This window comes from Danio aesculapii, chromosome 14, assembly GCF_903798145.1.
Source record: "Danio aesculapii chromosome 14, fDanAes4.1, whole genome shotgun sequence".
NCBI classification, from domain to species: Eukaryota; Metazoa; Chordata; class Actinopteri; order Cypriniformes; family Danionidae; genus Danio; species Danio aesculapii.
This window is the reverse complement of record NC_079448.1, coordinates 43,639,816-43,660,376: the sequence shown is the minus strand read 5'-3', so window position 1 is coordinate 43,660,376 and position 20,561 is coordinate 43,639,816. Positions and strand designations below refer to the sequence as shown.

The 20,561-nt window shown below is 33.6% G+C and overlaps 1 protein-coding gene across 3 annotated transcripts in view; it reads left to right on the top strand.

Annotated features, from left to right (window-relative positions):
- Positions 1 to 20,561, top strand: part of itga6l (integrin, alpha 6, like) — a 28,716-nt gene that overhangs the window by 4,255 nt on the left and 3,900 nt on the right. For all 3 annotated transcript variants that reach the window (XR_008838787.1, XM_056472190.1, XM_056472189.1), the window contains exons 6-24: positions 1,277 to 1,493; positions 3,846 to 4,051; positions 4,126 to 4,217; positions 4,662 to 4,789; positions 5,801 to 5,890; positions 5,978 to 6,042; positions 6,340 to 6,491; positions 9,223 to 9,366; positions 9,897 to 10,012; positions 10,707 to 10,863; positions 13,840 to 13,923; positions 14,016 to 14,095; positions 14,222 to 14,296; positions 14,608 to 14,710; positions 14,935 to 15,111; positions 16,920 to 17,030; positions 18,615 to 18,725; positions 19,444 to 19,542; positions 20,364 to 20,489. Coding sequence is in view for 2 of the 3 variants with exons in the window: in XM_056472190.1 (XP_056328165.1) it covers positions 1,277 to 1,493; positions 3,846 to 4,051; positions 4,126 to 4,217; positions 4,662 to 4,789; positions 5,801 to 5,890; positions 5,978 to 6,042; positions 6,340 to 6,491; positions 9,223 to 9,366; positions 9,897 to 10,012; positions 10,707 to 10,863; positions 13,840 to 13,923; positions 14,016 to 14,095; positions 14,222 to 14,296; positions 14,608 to 14,710; positions 14,935 to 15,111; positions 16,920 to 17,030; positions 18,615 to 18,725; positions 19,444 to 19,542; positions 20,364 to 20,489 (2,333 nt within the window). In the remaining variant the exon portion in view is untranslated. The remainder of the gene's footprint in view (positions 1 to 1,276; positions 1,494 to 3,845; positions 4,052 to 4,125; positions 4,218 to 4,661; positions 4,790 to 5,800; positions 5,891 to 5,977; positions 6,043 to 6,339; positions 6,492 to 9,222; positions 9,367 to 9,896; positions 10,013 to 10,706; positions 10,864 to 13,839; positions 13,924 to 14,015; positions 14,096 to 14,221; positions 14,297 to 14,607; positions 14,711 to 14,934; positions 15,112 to 16,919; positions 17,031 to 18,614; positions 18,726 to 19,443; positions 19,543 to 20,363; positions 20,490 to 20,561) is intronic.

Genomic DNA, 20,561 nt, shown 5'->3' with positions numbered 1-20,561 from the left:
GTGTGTGTGTGTGTGTGTGTGTGCGCGTGTGTGCGTGCGTGTGTGTGTGTGCGTGTGCGTGTGTGTGTGTATACAGTTGAAGTCAGAATTATTAGCCCCTTTGTATATTTTCCACCCAATTTCTGTAAAACGGACAGTTTTTTTTCAACACATTTCTAAACATAACAGTTTATCCTTAAGGGGGCTAATAATATTGACCTTAAAAATGTAACCCCCCTCATTATTTGGGAAATATTTGAGAAACAAAACATATAGACACATGTATATCAAGTGCCATGGTGTATACGATAGGGTTCGCTGGAAAACAAACCATTCTATTTATTTTTTACGAAAAATCTTCTAGACATAATAGTGCATTAATAAGACTTTTATAACATTATAATTAATTATGACATACCAGAAATCGACCCAAATGTGTAAATGTAGATTGTGTGAACTAGGCATAAGAAAATAGTCGCTAGTCTAACATATTTTATTTATTTTTTTTTTATTTGTTTTTTGGTCATACATAAATTTTACACATTTTATTATTTTAACAGCAGGGTACTTGACTTTAAAAATGTAAGTATATTTTATTATTTTCTATTATCGGATTGCATTTTAGGGTGCAATGACAAATCTATTTCATTGATTTTTTTTATTTATTATTTATTATTTTTTGAAGAAAACTGCAATTGCAAATCTGTGAAAACAATAGCTGGATGCTTTCATGAAGCCACATTTTATCCAAAATCATTAGTTAGGTTAGTTAGTTAAGTTAGGGTAATTAGACAAATATTGTATAACATTGGCTTGTTCTGTAGACAATTGAAAAAATATATATTGTTTAAGGGGGCTAATAATATTGACCTTAAAATAAAAAAAATCATTCTAGCTGAAATAAAACAAATAAGACTTCCTCCAGAAGAAAAAATATTATAGGAAATACTGTGAAAAATTCCTTGCTCCTTTAAACAGCATTAGGTAAATATTTTAAAAAGTAAAAGAAAACGCTGGAGGATAATCTTAATTTTGACTTCAACTGTATGTGTATGTATGCTGAAAAAATTAATAATAGGATTTACTATTTTTTAAGGTAAGTGGTTGCAAACAATTTATATGGGCTAAATTTAAACAAACTAAATTTAGGAATATTCAACTTATTTGTTTGTTTAAATTCAGCCCATATACATGATTAGCAACCACTACAAAATGTAAATCCAATCAATCTTTTTTTCAGTGTACGATATAGCAGTGAAATGATCCATTTCTCAGCCCTTTCATTGCATTCTCTCAGGCTTTGCTCTGGATACTGGGATGAACCTGATGAAGAAAGGAGAACTGAATGTGGTAGCAGGCGCTCCACGATCAAACCACAGCGGGGAGGTTTTACTACTGAGACCAGAAGACAGAACAGAAGCTAGAAACTTAAAAGTCGAACACATCCTTCGAGGACCGGGTTTGGCCTCCTCCTTTGGCTACGACCTCACCATTCTTGACTTAAACTCAGACGGGTGAGTCTTCATTTAACCAGTTACAGTAATGACTCAACCGGATGAGGCTGTAAAATGTGTCATGAGTAATCAGTACACTCTACTTTTACAACCTGCTTTATTATGTGTAAAAAGGGAACCCCAGTTATTAGGACTTTTATGGTTTTAAATTATGTACAGTAAAATTAAGGCTTTTATTGAAGTATGTAGATTTATTTTATATGACAAAATTCACATTCATTTTGGTCTATTGGGAGATACCATTAGTTTGTGTGTGAAGTGCTTGATGTAAAATAGTTTCACTCTGTGAGCTACTGATGCTGCTTGTTGCTATTTTTACAGCAAACCAGAATATTTTATTGCACTGTAAAAAAACAAATGCTGCTTTCCACTTAATTCCTACATGTTGTCCCAACACAAATTGATTAAGTTAAATTAATCGGTGCAGTAAAAAAATTGTTTTTGTGTTGGTTGAAGGTCTCTTTACATTCAACTAGTAAAGATTAAAGTAAAAAAAATCGCCTCACGACAAGAAGGTCGCTGGTTTAAACCTCGGCTGGGTCAGTTGGCGTTTCAGTGTGGCATTTGCATGTTCTCCCTGCGTTTGTGTGGGTTTCCTCTGGGTGCTCCGGTTTCCGCCACAGTCCAAAGACATGCAGTACAGGTGAATTGGGTAAGCTAAATTGTCTGTATGAGTGTGAATGAGTGTGTATGGATGTTTCCCAGTGCTGGGTTGCAGCTGGAAGGGCACCGCTGTGTAAAATATATGCTGGATAAGTTGGTGGTTCATTCTGCTGTGGTGACCCCAGATTAATAAAGGGACTAAGCCGAAAAGAAAATGAATGAATGAATGAATGAATGAATGAATGAAGGGCCAACAATTCCCATAATTCTGATAAGTAGCCCAAACTGTCTGTCAACAAATGTAGATTTGTACATCTGCGCACCCCGTTCAGACACATCCGATGTTTGCACGTGGCTTTGAATGGCAAGGGAGGGTCTGTGTTTTCAAAGATATATTGCTAAGGGACAGCATTTTGGCAGATCACCTATTGCACCTTTAAGTGGATTGAACATAAAACAATTAAGTTGTAAAAAAAACTTAAGAATTGTATTGTTTCAACTAATTTTAAATAAATACTTTGAACACGCAGCAAAAGTAATTTTTTTAGTCTAAATATTGTAGGAAAGTAAAATACTGATACAATTCCACATTGTGGGGCATTTGGTTGTAATTTTTAGTTGAAGGGGAGTAATGTATCTCATTTACTGCTGTCATTTTTTTTGTCTCTAAATAGAAACTCTAAAAAAAGAAACAGTTTTCATCCACAGGCATCTTTGCCAGCCTTTTCTCCTCTTCACTCAAAACAATATTTCCTGTTTGTTCAAACTACTTATATGAATAAAGCTGAAACAACACATTTCTTGAGTTTTTTGGGAGGACAAATTAATTACATTTTGTTTAATCTACTTAAATTTGTAGAAATGATTAGGTTAATTTAATTCCTTCATGTTGTCCCAGCATTTTTACAGTGCTCTAATCGCAATAAAAGCAGTGAAAACATACACTGCATCTTGTTGTAAAATATTTTAAGACAAATGTTGACGAGCATTAATGGTAAAGATTTATATTAGGTGTTTTTGTTGCCCTTTAATTAAAAATTACTACTTAAAGCTGCACAGAATTGTGTCAGTGTTTTATTTTCTGAGAATTGTTGTGGTAAAAACCACACAAAAATAATGGCACCTTCCAAAATAAATGTGGATTTTTTGAAATAACATAAATATTCAGTGGGTTCTCAATGGCTACTACATTCATTAAACCCTTTAACAGGAATCATAACCTGGTTGACCGTTTGCACAAAGGTTATATAAACCAAAAACTCTTAATAATTAGATTAGATTGGAGTCAGGAACACAACTGAAACTGGTCCAAAAAAACAACCCAAGCTCATTGTTGATATGAGCCCAGGCTACATTTTTGAGAACCAAGAAATGTGTATGCTGGACTATATTTTCTTGCAATTCTTATTTTTTACAACTCCACTAGAGACCACCATGTACATTTTTGACAATCTCAAATATGCTACTGGGGCATGTTTTCTCATACGAGCTACTAAGAAAACCAGTAATGCCGGAAAAGCCATTCATATGGAGGTAATCGGTCAGCAGTACCACTCTGTATCATTCGTTTTACACACAAAATGCAGCCATTATGTTCCCAGAGGCACATATTCTTGGTTCTCAGATATGCATCCCTGGGCAAGTTTTCCAAATAAGCCTGCGTTACAAATAATTCTTAAAGTGCAAGTTAAAGGATTAATCTAAATAATTGCCAATATATTAAGTCAGTTCCTTTTAACATTGCTTCAGGTGGGATGACCTTGTTGTGGGAGCACCCGAGTTCTCCAGTAAAAACATGGATGATGATGTAGGAGGTGCTGTGTACGTTTACATCAACCAAGCCGAAGGACAACACTGGAGCCAGATCCAGCCAGTGTGTCTGTATGGTAAAAGAGACTCCATGTTTGGATTGGCGGTGGCGCATGTTGGGGATCTCAATCAAGATGGATACCAAGGTTGAATGAGAGGTTATTTTATTTCAGTCTATTGAATCAGGTTTACCGTGCATCTTACTGATGACTTTGTACAGATTTTGCAGCGAGCGCACCAAATGAGGATTCAGGGAGAGGTCAAGTGTATATTTATCATGGTTCAGCTGCAGGATTTCATCACAAACCAACGGTTGGTATTAGAAATGCATATTTAGAACTTATATGTAGATTTTTGTTGCATTAGAGTTTCAGGATGATTTGTTTTACTTTTAAGCCATGTTGAAGAGATCACATTTATGAGTTAAATGCATATTAATGATACCAAAAGTCCTAATTATAAATGAAAAATGAATTGAAATATAAGCATTTTATTTTAAACAATTAGTTTTTAGCTGCATCTAAAAATAAATACCAGTGTTATACAACTATAACAGAACATTCATTAAAAAAAACATCCTGATGCATCTTCATTTTGAATTTTTACAGCTTAAAAATCTTCTTGAATGTTTTTAATTAAAGATGCATTGCCATGTTGCTCTGACCTCACTTGGCATCATAATTAAAACTTGACCATTTTTAAATATTAAACTTGCATTATAAGTTAAATATGTTAAATTGTAATCTCTGTTTATAGGTTTTAGATGCTGGAGATCATAGCATCAGATTGTTTGGTTATTCCTTGGCTGGAAACATGGATATGGATGGTAATGGCTATCCAGACCTGGCTGTGGGTTCATTCTCAGATACTGTGCTTATTTACAGGTTGGAGGATTTCCACTCTTATAAATGTATATTCGTTCATATAAAAATAATCGGACGCATTCATTATAAATTTACGGCTATGGAAAAAATTAAGAGACCACTTGAAAACTCTCAGTTTAATGGATTTATTCGATATGGTTGAGTAAAATGGTAATATTTGTTTTATTCTTTCATTTAACAGTCTGATAACATTTCTTCCTAATTTGAAACAGAAATATTGTAATTTAGAGCGTTATTTAAAGTGTTATTCCACCATTTATAGCTTTCTTAACTCTTCTGAAGTTACAGCATTGTTATTGTGTTAATATAAAATGTAAAATTAATACAATTGTGGCATTTAAAAAAAATTATTCATACAAAATTGCTTTTAATGACAACATTTTTATTTTAAATTTAGAAGAAATGCAAATGTTTACAGATTAAAACTATATATATATATATATATATATATATATATATATATATATATAAATATTGCACTGATTCACTTATTTGAACTGTACATACCCACTGCACATTGACATTTCTAATTATGTACACACCCACTGTACATATACATTTGTAATTATGTTTATCTATCTGCACACTTCTGCTATTAATAGCATCATGTACATATATTCATTTATTTTAAATCTCTGTTCATAGCTAATACAACCTGTATATAATGTTGATAGTACATCCATCTGTAAATATCACCATAGTTTTTCTATAACTGCACTTTATAACGTATACCTGTATCCTGCACTTGCTGCTATTGCACTGCTGGTTAGACCTAAACTGCATTTCGTTGCCTTGTACTTGTACATGTGTAATGACAATAAAGTTGAATCTAATCTAATCTAATAAATATATATATGTTTTACTCACAGCCTTAACTGAAAATTGTAAATATATAGCAAATAATTCCATAGCTGTATTTCATGAAATATAAAGTATGATCTATATGTAGTAATAAACCAAATGTAAATATGTAAATAGTTATATTAATAAATAATACATTCTCTTTTTAAGGACTAAGCCAGTGATAAACATAGAAAAGACCTTAACATTAACACCAAATAATATTGACTTCAAAGCACAGGACTGCAAGAGAAAACCATGGTGAGATAAAACCAAAATATTTCAAGTAATGTTCACATTATTAAAATGATTCAGTCTTCATTTGAATGCATTTTGGAAATCTTTCAGCATAATTACAGCTCAATCCTGCTTCACCTACACTGCTGAGCCGCAAACATACAATCCCAAGCTACGTAAGTGTCTATTCCTTGTTTGCAATGCTTAAAAACTTGATAATGATAAAACACCCCAGAGCAATCTACAGTAGTCATCATTTGAAGTGGATCATAAAAGTATTTCAAAGGCAAGAATGGGTGTTGTTCAATAGTTGTAGGACAACTTTGATCAAATGTTTTGATCCACTTCGAATGTTGACTACTGTATATCATTCCAGCTGGGTGTGTTTGATTACTTCTTGGCTAACAGCGTCTTATCAGAGCAAATTCTTTGAACTTTTTCAGCCTTTTCAAATGTATTTTACCTCTCTGTAGGGATCGAGTACAAACTGGAGGTCGATACGCTGCGCAGAGAGAGGGGTCTTCCTTCACGAGTGGTCTTTGTTAATTCGGACGCTGCAAACGGACACCAGCAACTGAAAGGACAAAGGCATAAATCATGTGTTCAGACCAAGCTGAGACTACTGGTACTGTCAGCTCACACTCATATTTGCTGGGAACTGAAGATTAGCTTAGCCAGAAATGAATATTTATTAATGATTTACTGACCCTGGTGATGTTCTAATGATGTTTATGTGTTTGCATATATAATAGGTATACATACGGTGCTCAGCATAAATGAGTACCTCACAGATCTCTCTTTTAAATTCAGATTTTCTATAGGATGCTATACAATTATACATTCGTGCATACACATTAGATTAGTCGGTACCAAAGCCAAAACTGGAACTAATCCAACAAAAGAACTCCAGGTTCCAGTCCAAAAATCAGTAATATGTTGGACGAACATATAAAATACAATTTTTATAAACATGAGAAAATTAAGAGAAACATAAAAATATGAAGTTTAGTTGAAATCTTGTAGTTTGTAATTTTTTATTTTATTATTTTTGTATTCCTAAAGATATTAGGGTGACCAAACTCTAATTTTAATGGATATAACTGTTAAATAAAACTGTTTTATACAAACACACCAAAAATTATTGGCTATATTCACAGAGGAATGAATTAAAAATACTGGCAACACAGCATATACACTCACCGGCCACTTTATTAGGTACACCTGCCCAACTGCTCATTAACACAAATTTCTAATCAGCCAATCACATGGCAGCAACTTAATGCATTTAGACATGGTTGTGACATAGGCATGTAGACATGGTCAAGACGATCTGCTGCAGGAATAAAGGTGATTTAAGTGACTTTTAAGATGGCATGGTTGTTGGTGCCAGGCGGGCTGGTCTGAGTATTTCAGAAACTGCTGATCTACTGGGATTTTCATGCACAACCATCACAAGGGTATACAGAGAATGATCCGAAAAAGATAAACTATCCAGTGAGCGGCAGTTCTGTAGGTGCAAATGCCTTGTTGATGCCAGAGGTCAGAGGAGAATGGCCAGACTGGTTTGCACAACACGTCGAACCTTGAGGCGGATGGGCTACGGCAGCAGAAGACCACACCAGGTGCCACTCCTGTCAGCTAAGAACAGGAAGCTGAGGCTACAATTCACACAGGGACACCAAAATTGGACAGTAGAAGATTGGAAAAAACGTTGCCTGGTCTGATGAGTCTCGATTTCTGCTGCGACATTCTGATGGTAGAGTCAGAATTTGGCATCAACAACATAAAAGCATGGATCCATCCTGCCTTGTATCAACGGTGTAATGGTGTGGGGTATATTTCCTTGGCACACTTTGGGCCCATTAGTACCAATTGAGCATCTTGTCAACGCCACAGCCAACCTGAATATTGTTTCTGACCATGTCCATCTCTTTATGACCACAGTGTACCCATCTTCTGATGGCTACTTTCAGCAGGATAGCATGCCATGTCATAAAGCAAGAATCATCTCAGACTGGAATGAGCCACTGCGTTATGCTATTATGTCATTGGACCAAATTTTCCAGTTATTTCCAGTACCTTGTTGAATCTTTGCCACGAAGGATTAAAGCAGTTCTGGAGGTAAAAAGCAGGTACAACACCGGTACTAGTAAAGTGTACCTATTAAAGTGGCCAGTGATTGTATATCAAATATTATAAGGTATATGATAAGGTTTGGTGAAAAACAAACCAACTGTTAATGTATTATTTAAAACAAAATCTTCTGCACACAACTGTGCATTTATGAGCTAACATTAAGCTTTTACAAAAATTATGAAAAAGTAAAAGTTTGGCAACACAGCACACATACAGTATACATCAAGTGTGTTGAGGGTGAACAGTATTCGGGTTTGGTGAAAAACAAACCAAAACATAATGTATTATTTAAGAGTGTGCATTTGTGAGACTCTATTCAGCACAGCACTTCACTCTGACCCACCCAGGAAAAGCAAACAACTTGTGAAATTTCAAGATTAATAGAAACACAACACAAAACACACAAGCCATGTTCTTTCTTCTCTGAGGAAAGTATTGTTCGGTTCATCACAACAGCAAATTATTACCTTCATCTGCCAATCTGACAGCTGCTGTTTGGTGAAACAAAACAGATGATTTTGGATTTCTAGGGGTTGTATTTAATATTATATTTACCAAGTTGTGCACAAAATACAAAAGTAAGGATTTTAGTTAAATAATACATAAAATATTTATTTGTTTTTTACCAAACCTTATTATGCATCTCAAAACACACTTGTAATATACAACATGTAGCATGTGACCATTCTGTAATCCTTTGTGTCATATTTATTTTATCTTAAAGAGACAGTTACACAAAATTTAAGGGAGCATTAAAGAAGGTTTTTAGCTGATACTGTGATCCTTGGTGATTCATAAAATGCTATCTACACTTTTTTTTGTCAACTACCCCTTTTATACTGGTTTTTTGTTTCTTTAGCATTACTGTATATGGATGAGCTCAAGTCGAAGTTTTTTTTTTTTTTTAAACATTCTCCTTTTGTAGTCTAAGAACCAGTACCATTCATTCATTCATTTTCATGTGGCTTAGTCCCTGATTTATCAGGGGTCGCCACAGTGGAATGAATCGCCAACTATTCCAGCCAGTATTGGGAAAATTGGGAAACATTCACTCTCCATATACTCTCCTATTCACACACACACTCACACTACGACCAACTTATAGCGCATGTCTTTGGACTGTGGGGAAACCAGAGCACCCGGAGAACCAGTACCATAATAAATAAATACTACAATTTCAATTGAGAATTCATGATGCAAACCATTGTGTTTTGTTTTAGGGAGAAATCCAAGACAAGCTGACCAGTATTCGCATCAGCCTGTCTGTTTCTCTACCATCTGACAATCCAAAGCAGACCATCAGAAACCTGCCTGATCTAGAGCCAGTTCTCAACTCACTGCAGGAAAACACAAGCAAAGCAGAGGTGAACACAACATACGTTTTCAGAATGAGCCCTGAATTCTTGCCTATTCCTACAGATATGCGTGTGCAATTTAAGACTGTTTTTTTTCCAAGATCACATGTTCTGATTCTTTATAGGCCTTTGTTCATTATCACTTAAGAATAAGGCATTTATAAGCATTTCTTAATTAACTTTATTAATCTTAAGATGATGTTAATTTCTTAGTTAATCCTTAACTCATCCTTAACAATAAGGCTACATTTATAAGCATTTATTTAATTCATAACTGGTGATGAAAACTACATGAAAATCATCTATTAATCTTAAATGATGGTAATTTCTTAGTTAATACTTAAGAACACATTAAACTAAATAAAAAAGTTGTAACTTATTTAATGGAGCCAATAAGTAATACAATTCAGTTGCATTTTGTATAAACTACCACAGTTCTATTTGTTATTATAAGTGTTAAAGTGACCTGTTTTTTGCAGCTTATGACAATAGCTTATATTGTGATAAAAGCTTCAGCAACTCTTTCCACTTTCTCCCAGGTCTCGTTTCTGAACTCGGGCTGTGGAAGTGACAACATCTGCCAGAGTAACCTGCAGCTCCAGTACAGCTTCTGCACCAAAGACCAACAGCAGGACCAGTGTGACCCTCTAGCCATGTAAAATTACTGACTGTGTGCTTTGTGCAAGATTTAAGACTTAATCCAAACACTAAGGCTTAAAAAGCACATGATTTGGCAACAGCTAACTGCAAAAAATGTACTGACAAAAGCTGAAGCTGACCTGACAGTCAATTAAATTCATCAAGTAATCATCATTTTCTACTGTTATTATATACTGTAGGCGCAGACAACTTTAAAAAAATCGATTTATTCAGTATTAGATATGGGTTTGAGTAAGATCATGCTAATATAAATATATTCTAATAAGGTCTGAGAACATTTCTTGTCAATTTCAAACAATAATATTGTAATTTAATGCATTCTTATTAGGAAAATAACAATTATTCAGATTAAAAAATGTAAAAAAAATATTAAATATATAATAAATTAATGTTGTTATGTTTGAAAATCAGGGTTATTTCACTAAATATAGATTTTTTTTAAATATTGCACCTTTTTATGCAATAAAAATTGTATTAAAAACATTTTAAGTAGAAACTTGAAAGAAATGTCATATTATTAAGTATTCTACATATTAAAACTAAAATGATCTGTTAGTAAAACACTTTAAACTGTAAATTCTTTTCATGTGGTCTTCTCATTTTTTCATATTTGTATATTTAGAAGATTTTTGCTGTAATATTGATATTCTTTCGCATTGCTGAATCTGGGTTTTTTGTGTGTATTAAAGAGAAAACGGTGTTCCTGTAATTTCGCCTGGCGATGTGAATGTTGCCCTGGAGGTCACAGTCACCAACACAGGTGGAGACGATGCCCATCACACTCAACTCTATGTGATGTTTCCAGAAGTTTTGCATTTATCATCAGTCGTGCTGAAGAAGAACAGCGTGAGTCTCTTATTTAGCTGAATTCATCCTATCTTTGTATCATATTTGATGTTCAATGTTTGTTGCAACAAGTCTGATTGTGTTGATGGACTGTCATACTCAAGCCTAGACTTGTGCTCTCAAAACTAGCAATGGATTTAAAGTTCATCCAGTTGTTCAGTTTGGAGCTTAAAATATGCCAAAACAATCTGAATTTGAATTGTTCATTTGAATTATTAACAATTGTAATTGAGTGAAGCTGAATATTATATGCATTTAAAATTGTTTTGAATTTGAACTTCTTAACTTGAAAATTGATCATCTGCAATTAAAGACAACTCAAATTTTTTAAGTCAGATATTTATAGACGTATTTTCAAAATTATTACTAATATACTAATTTGGTTTTGGAGGCCTCCTACAATAGGTTTACATCCATCCAAGATCAAATAACACTTATATTTTAATAAAATATCCAGTTGTCATTAGTATATTTATTAATAATAAATGTATATATGCAACATGGTGGCACAGTGGGTACACTGTAAAAAATGGCAGTGATTTCAACTGTAAATAACTGTAAAAATGCTACAGTAAAAATCCATAACCTGGTTAACAATATATTTCCTTAATATATGGTGTATAACCGTAAATTGACTCACCCAGAATTCCCTGCATGGCACATCACTTTTTATGCTTTTGTTGACATTTTTATGGATCTTTTTAGTCGTTTCCCCATCAGTTATGTACATTAGAGATGTACATTAGAGACATCTAATGTTGATAAACAATGTTTATTTCATGACATTAATTTTATGCATGTTACCATACTGGTGTTTAGTAGCTGTGTGAATGACACTGAGCACCTTCTACACACTGAAACACTTTTCTGCATTGGTTCATTATGTAACATTATCATCAGCACCTGCATATGGCTGTGTTAATGTGTCTAACTGTGTAACAAAAGATGTGTAGATGTTGGTAATTCAAAATACAGACATATTACATACTGTAAATTACTATAAATTAATAAAAATACGGTAGTTTACTGTAAAAATGAGAAATTACTTTTACGGTTTGTACCGTATATTTAACGGTAAAATACTGGCAACCACAGCTAGCGTTTTTTTTACCACAAATTTTATGGACTTATTATTTACAGTGTAGCACAATCACCTGGTTCGAGTCGCTGGTTCGAGCCCCAGCTGGGTCAGTTGCCATTTCTGTGTGGAGTTTGCATGTTCTCCCCGTGTTTGCGTGGGTTTCCTCTGGGTGCTCCGGTCTCCCCCACAAGTCCAAAGACATGTTGTATAGGTGAATTGGGTAAGCTAAATTGTCTGTAGTGTATGAGTGTGTGTGTGTGGATGAGAGTGTATGGGGGTTTCCCAGTGAAGGGTTGCAGCTGGAAAGTCATCCGCTGCGTAAAACATGCTAGATAAATTGGTGGTCCATTCCATTGTGGCGACCCCTGATGAATAAAGGGAAGAAGCCAAAAAGAAAATGAATGAATGAAATGTATATATTTACATATTCATTTATTAATAAAACACATTTATTAATTATTCATTCATTTTCCTTCGACTTAGTCCCTTTATTCATCAGGGGTCGCCACAATGGAATGGACCACCAACTTATTCCGCATATGTTTTACACAGCGGATGTCTTTCCAGCTGCAATCAAGTACTGGGAAACACCCAAAAACACTCATTCCCACTCATACACTATGCCCAGTTTAGTCTATTTAATTCCCCTTTACCGCATGTCTTGTGCTGTGGGGAAAACCTGAGCACCAAGAGGAAACCCACGGTAACATGGGGAGAACATGCAAACTCCACACAGAAACGCCAACTGACCCAGATGAGGCTCAAACCTTCTTGCGACCTTCTTGCTGTGAGGCAACAACCTACCCACTGCGCCACCCAAATTTGCTGTGTTTAAAAGTAATTAAGATGTGCACAAAGGGACTTCCTACATTGTTTATTGATTAGTTCGTCTTACTTGACGAACACTTTAATTTGATTAAATAAATCTGTGAAAGTTGCTGAGTAACAAGAGAGAATACTTTTTTGGTTTTGTTTACATTGTTTTGTATATGACCCTGGACCATAAAACCAGTCATAAGGGTAATTATTGTAGAAATGTATATTTATCATCTGAATAAATAATCTTTCCATTGATGTTCGGTTTGTAAGTAGAAGTAGTAGTAATAGTAGTAGTATTTAGTAACGTGTTTTTCCAACATAGTGCAAAGCAAAGCATATTACTAATCAAAATATTAGGTTTTGATAGATCTACAGTGGCAAATGTACAAAATTTCTTCATGAAACTTGCTCTTAACCTAATATTCTAATGATTTTTGACATAAAAATAATTTTAACTCATTCAATGTATTTTCAGCTTTTTCCAAAATTATACCTGTGCACAAAGGTTGTTTTTTTTGTGCTCCACACTGTAAAAAAATCTGTAAATTAACAGTTGAGTACATTCTAGTAAAGTTGTCTGTATTTTGCGATTCATGTTATTATTTTTATTTTCCCCATTTATTTATGCTTTTGAATTGCATTCTGGGACCTTGATCTTTCTTCCAACAACTTTTAACCCTGAAAAGTTTGAAAAAGTGACTTTTATGAAAATTTTTAATAGTTTAAAGTGATATATTGTCTGGGTTGGTGTTGTATATTACACTACAAAAACCTTGTAATAAACTACCTGTACATTTTCTGTTATTTTACAGACTTATTTCTCTATTTATAATTTCTTAGAAATTATATTATTTCAAACTACTCAAATGTCAATAAAAGTCACTATGTTAAACTGTAGAGTCGAATATTCAAGATCAAAAGTGCAGAGATCAACATCCCATAATGTAATTCACAATCATAAATAAACAGAAAACACCTGCGATTCACATAATACTTAAACTGTAAATTAACAGATATATTTTACAGTGCAGGGTCACATATAGAGGTGTTTTCAGATGACTATTTATGTTGTGCAGGATACCCAGGTGCAGTGTAACCCCAATGAGAATAAAACACAGGCCGACTGCCAACTTGGAAATCCTTTGAAAAGAGACGCAGAGGTTTGAGAACTTTTCATTTTCAGACCATCAAGCATATTTTCAATCAATAATCAGATCTGTCAGCCTCCTAATCAAGGGTCGTTTCCTCACAGGTTTCATTCTTCCTGATGCTGAACACAGAAAAACTTTCCTTAAGAGTAACTGCTGCTAACGTGACTTTGGCCCTTAAAACGTAAGAAAATTATATTTATTACAGTTAAACGTCAATTTAATCAACTATAGAAGTATTATTACATTTATTACAAGAAGAGTGGATTACAAGCTGTTTATTATTTTTAATCAACCTTTTTTTCTGCAGGATCAGCATTCAAGATGTCCCAATAGTTGTTGCGGAAGCCAAAATTATATTTGAACTGCATCTAAATATCATTGGGTAAGACTTTTAATTCTTAAACAAAAATAGAAACAGGTTAGCAGTCAGTGAGATATTATTACTGTTATTATTATAGTAATTTTGCAAGAATGCATAAAAAAGACACATTTCTAGAGTCATTTAGAGACATTTCTATTGGTACTGAGGAATACTATTTTTTTTAATGCTGTTCTTTTAAACTTTGTATTCATTAAAGGTATCCCTGATTCATATGATTTGCAGTATAAAAGACATTCTAACCTTAAGATGTTGATGTGCAAGCATTAATAAAACTTGTGATTTTAAAGTTATGATTTTCTGATGTATTTTAGTCTTGCTAAACCTTCCCAGTTGTTCTTTGGAGGAGAAGTGAAAGATGAGAAATCCATGAAGGCAGAAGATGATGTTGGCTCTTTGGTCCAATATGAGTTTAGGGTTAGTATCTCTGTCTCCTTTTAGCTAATGCGTCATTATCATTAACTTTTATATAATGCATTTAAACACTTATACCAATGAATGATTATAATAAAAGTCTATGAAAGTCAAATATCTACCTCAATTTTAAATAATAGAGCTACTGGATTTATGTCTTAATGCACAGTATATATATGATTTAAATAGCCACTGAATGTTGTCCATTTTATGCATTTTGGTGTCAGATTTTTAACATCGGTCGGCCTCTGAAGTCCTTCGGTTCTGCTGTGCTGAATATTCAGTGGCCAAAAGCGACTAAAGCAGGAAAACGGCTGCTGTACCTGATGCAGATCACTGATCGAGGAAAAAACCTCATTCACTGCACTCCGCCAGAGGATATCAACACACTCAGATTTAACATGGTAAATCCTCCATCGGGTGTACAGCTGTAAATGTGATCAAATTGTACAAAGAAAAGTGTGTTCACCCTGAAACACTATGATATAATTAGTGTTTTACTTTAGTCCTGAGGGATTTCTACAAAAATTGCCTAGTTATCAGTGAGCAAGAAATACTGACCCTGGCAAATTCTTCAATTTCAAAAACTATAAAAAGACTAGAGTGCGTTCAGAAAAGGCTTGGCTATATTATATATTTAAAATCAACCTAGATATACTTTCGTACAACACAGCTTTATAGTAGTGATTATATTATTGTGGTAATGTGCTGTATTTTATATTCAGAAATAGACCAAATTATTTAATTTTAAGTGATTTTTTTAACAGAATTTTCAGCAGTCCGATTTCCATCCTGAGCTTATGCTTTGCATGTCACCTTACAAAATTAAGCAGGTGTTACTACACTAACCAAATTAACCATGTTATTTGTAGTAAAACTATAGTTTTAAAATGAAGAGTTCATGAAATCTTCTTCTAAAACATTTTGTCTCAGCATCCTATGTTCACATTCAGTTATTTGACGTTAAAGGCAATGAAATGAACCTATTCTTTACCATAAAAACTTAAAATACACAATATACACAAAGGAGCCTAAGAAAAAAAAAGGCTAATTTTAGAAGAAAATTTCCTGATCTCTTGAAATTATATTCCATATGCCAAGAAAGTTTCACTCCTACTTCAGTGAAACCTTTTGTGACACCTTATTCAACTATAAGTATTCAACACGTCGCCATTTTTCTCAGAAAACATACTTCTAAAGATGATGTTGACTTGAAATTTTCACCAGATGTTGGTAACTAAAAAAATCTGTATATGCAAAGCAAACAAATCTCATTAGTTAACAAATGAGGTTATGTATGATAAAATGAAATGACGCAGGGATAAAAGCAGTGAACACATGAAAAAAGGGAGGTGTAGAAAGGCAGTGAAAGCCCAGACAACAGCTGAAATCTCTCAGTAGTTCTTCAGCAACCCTCTGCCCTTCGTCATTGTAAATTATTATATTAGCTGCTTTAGTCCAACATCTAGATTACCAGGATGATGAAGATAAAACCAGGGTAGACATTTCAGCAAGACAATGATCCAAAACACAGCCAAGGAAACTCTAAAATGCTTTCAAAGAAAGAAAATCAAGCTGTAGAATGGTCCAGCCAATCACCTGACTTGAATCCAATAGAGAATACAAAATAAAGATCAGATTTGACCCACAGAACCATCAAGATTTTTACACTCTGTTAAAGCTATGCCTGAGCAGATCATGTGACTTCATTATCTTTATGAGAAGCTGCCATCACCAAAAAAAACCTTTTATATTACACATAACTCATTCATCAGATTTTTTTTTTAGGTTTTGTTTTATTTTCATGTTTGTATTGTTTGGGTTTTTACAACTTCTTTAGAAATATTATTCCCAGAAAAAAAAACATGACGTGATCAATATTTATTTCCCTCACTGTATGTTATGTCACAATGTTTTTTTAATTACTAATAACAATAGACTTAACCCGACGGGATGACGCCTGTTATGAATTTCAGCGCACATGGTTCTGTGAAACATTAATCCATGCAGAGCTAAATCACAACCAAAACATTATTCTTCAAAGAGACACGTGCAGTTTTTAACAACTGCTAGAGGGGTGAACATTAAAAACTAGCCTACATTAAAAATCTATCAATGATTGACCAGCTTTTCTACTCTGCAGCTGTCTGTATTTGATATAAATCCTTTAAACTGTGTAAGAGGTCAGTAATGTTCTGTGTTCACACCTCAGGCTTCATCCAGAGGAAAGCGGGAACTGGAGCGTGAATCCGGCTTGAAAGCTCTTCCCTCCACTTCTGATTTTTTCCCCTTTCTGGGCAACAAAAGGAAGTATAAAACCCTGGTAAATTCAACTTTCTGTCTCCACAACATCTAGAACATTTAAAGGGATAGTTCCTTTACTATTAACTCATAAAGGTTTAGAGTAAATTAACATTTTTGGGTGAACTATAGGGGAGCACGGGGCACAAAGTAACACGGGGGAAAATGTAACACAGAGTTTTAAGGTATTTGCTCAGGGTTAGCCATAGCATGCCTCTGAGGTTTTCACCACAATGTCGGCAGACGTCTTCCTGATAATTATTGTAAAAGTTCTGCGAAATTTGGATGAGAAACAGAAGAAACCATTTTTGCAGGATGAAAGTATTTTTTATTATAGTAATTTATTTATTTTTAATCTGTGAAAGTATGAACGTAAAATCTTTTATTGCTGTGATTACCGTCTACTAGGCTAAAAGATGGAACCATTTTGAAAGATGTAAAAAACACAGTTACGGCTAGATAGTTATGAGGAAAACACAGTGGGATTAGTTGTACCAGGGTGTTACAAATAAGCCACACACTGTTGGACACCAATTAGACAAACAAAATAATTGTTAAATTTAGAGTGTAATTTTGAGAACTTTTTATATAAAATGTTTTTAATAGAAAATATTTTTAAATAATTTTTTTATTGCTAATAATGCAAATAAATGCATTGTATAATAATGCATAATAATGCAAATAAATCCAAATGTGTTCATCCAATAAATAAATAAATATATAAACATGCTGTGCTATGTAGAATTAAAAATAAATTGAGCTAAGTACTAAGTAAATATAGCTAGTATTTAAAGTAAACTGAATTAAAATTAATAGTGTAAAATCTGCCTTTAAATGCATGTGTTACAACTAACCCTCTGTCTATTACAACTTGCCTTGCAAGTGGGGTAAATGGTAACATTTTTACTCCTGGCACTTTGGGCAATACTGCACAGAAACCATAAATCATATCAGTGCTCATTTGTAGGAGAGGTTTGTGTGTTGTTGGTAAAAAAAATATGGTTTGTTTAACCCCATTACTTTGTTCACTGTTTGGTCAAAACCAAAAAGTGTTACTTTGTGCCCCGCTCTTCCCTACCTTTATGTGACCTTTGTTTGTCAAGCTCTTTTAAATATATGCTTTTATCTCACTCTTTCCGTTTTTCTGGAGCAAACAACTCTATTTACACACCCACATACACTTATTTATTTAACAACATGCTTAGTTTACATTTCAATTTGCACATACTGTAATAGATATATAATTTGTTATATTTCTATTTTTTTTTATTGCAAAACTTTCCGCAAATTTCTGGTAATTACCACCACAATATGTGTCATTTTTAATCACAAAAAAAAAAAAAATCGTGGAAAATTAGGGGGTCTGATAGTTGTACATACAATATTGTATAGCTAGTAATGTAGTCTACTTCTATACATTTGTCAATTGGTGTATTTTTATTCTTTATCTACTAGGCTACTCTTTTTATTCCTTTATTATCTGTGTTTTTTTTTTCCTGTTGCTGTGATTCTGTGAAAACTTCTGTTAAGAAAACAAATTCCTCGTATCATATATGTAAACTTACCTGTCCATGAAGCTCTTTTGATTGGCTGTTTGTTCTTCCAGTCGTGCGCGGATGAGTTAAGCTGTGTGGAGCTGCGATGCCCTCTAGAGGCGCTGGACAGCAGTGCAGTAATCTTGCTGCATGCGCGCTTATGGAACAACACCTTTCTTCAGGTACAGTTGCTTTTTATTTCACGTAAAAGTAAAATCTTCACAATAATGTGAGTTCATTTTACTTGAAAGATCACTTAGTAGAAATCAAGAACTTAAACTAGATCTTCTCAGTGTTGGCAAAACTATGTTTGTTGCTTTTCCCAATCTCTATTTAATAAAGCCGATAAATTGCTTAGAATTAAAAAGTTTTGATAGCCTATGCATGTTGCAAGCTCATAATTAATAATAATAATAATTATTATTATTATTATTATTATTATTATTATTATTATTAAATCTATGTCCAGCTTTAAGCAGTTTTACCCCTTTTCTTAAAATATATGGATACTAATTATTGTAGAAATTAAACTGGTTATATCTCACAATTCTGACATTTTCCTGAGAATTGTGAAATATTAGTATATAATTGTGTTATATCAAGCAGTTTTGCCTTTGCAATTTTTGTTTTTATAAGGGCAAAAAGGCTCAGACATTTGCATGATATTAGTCACTTATTATACATAGAAAAATAGAAAAATGGGGAAAAAACGGAATTATGAGCTAAAAACGCTTTCTTACTGTTTTTATTTATTTATCCTGTGTCCGGCAGACTTTACATGCAGTTTTTTAAAGAAAGGTTATGAATTACTTCAACATAAAAATACTTAATTTGTTTTATTTAATATAATAACTAAGTTAAATATAACCACATGGATATTGACTATGTCTTCTTTTGCAGGAGTACAGCTCATTGAACTACTTGGACATCATATTAAATGCATCTTTGACCCTTAATGGGACTCAAGGGAATATTGGAATGCAACCATCAGATACTAAGGTTAATAGCAGATAATCCATTTGATCTTTATATATTATATATATATATATATATATATATACATACATACATATAGCTTTCAACATTTGAAGTGGATCAAAACACAATTTTTTCTAAATTGTCCTAAGACAAGAGTAGGTGTTGTTCATTAGTTAAACAACTAATAAAGGTTTGGATCTACTTCAAATGTTGACTACTGAAAATTTAGTTGAAGTCAGTGTTATTTGCCCTCCTAAATTATTAGCCCCCCTTTATATTTTCCCCCGTTTATGTTGAACGTAGAGTAGATTTTTTTTTCAACACATTTCTAAACATAATAGTTTTAATAACTCCTTTCTAATAACAGACTTCTTTGACAGTAAATGATATTTTACTAGATATTTTTCAAGATACTAGTATTCAGTTTAAAGTGCCATTTAAAGGCTTAACTAGGTTAGGTTAATTAGGCAGGGTGTAATCAGGCAAGTCTTTGTATAACAGTGATTTTTTTCTGTGGACAACAGGGAGAAAAAAAATAATGGGGGGGGGGGGGGGGGGGGGGGGTGGAGGGGGCTAATAATTTTGACCTTAAAATGGTTAAAAGGAAAAACTGCTTTTATTCTTGCCAAAATAAAACAAATAAAATTTTCTGCAGAAGAAAAAATTGTATAGGAAATACTGTGAAAAATTTCTTGCTCTGTTAAACATCATTTGGAAAATATTGGAAAAAGAAAAAATTCCAAGGAGAGCTAATAATTTTGACTTCAACTATATATAAAGACTGTGTGTAAAGTTTTGGTGAAAGTACCTGAATGATATACATGTGTGTGTGTTTGCTGCAGGTGAAGCTGACAGTTTTTGCAGAGAGAAGAGCTGCTCTGCTCAGCCGAGTGCCGTGGTGGCTCATTCTGCTCAGCGTCGTGACCGCTCTGCTTTTACTAGCTTTGCTCTTCTACCTGTTGTGGAAGGTAATGTGCAAATATCACTTCTGCAAACATAAACACTTTCTTGAATTCACCTGAAGGAATACAATTCATTGA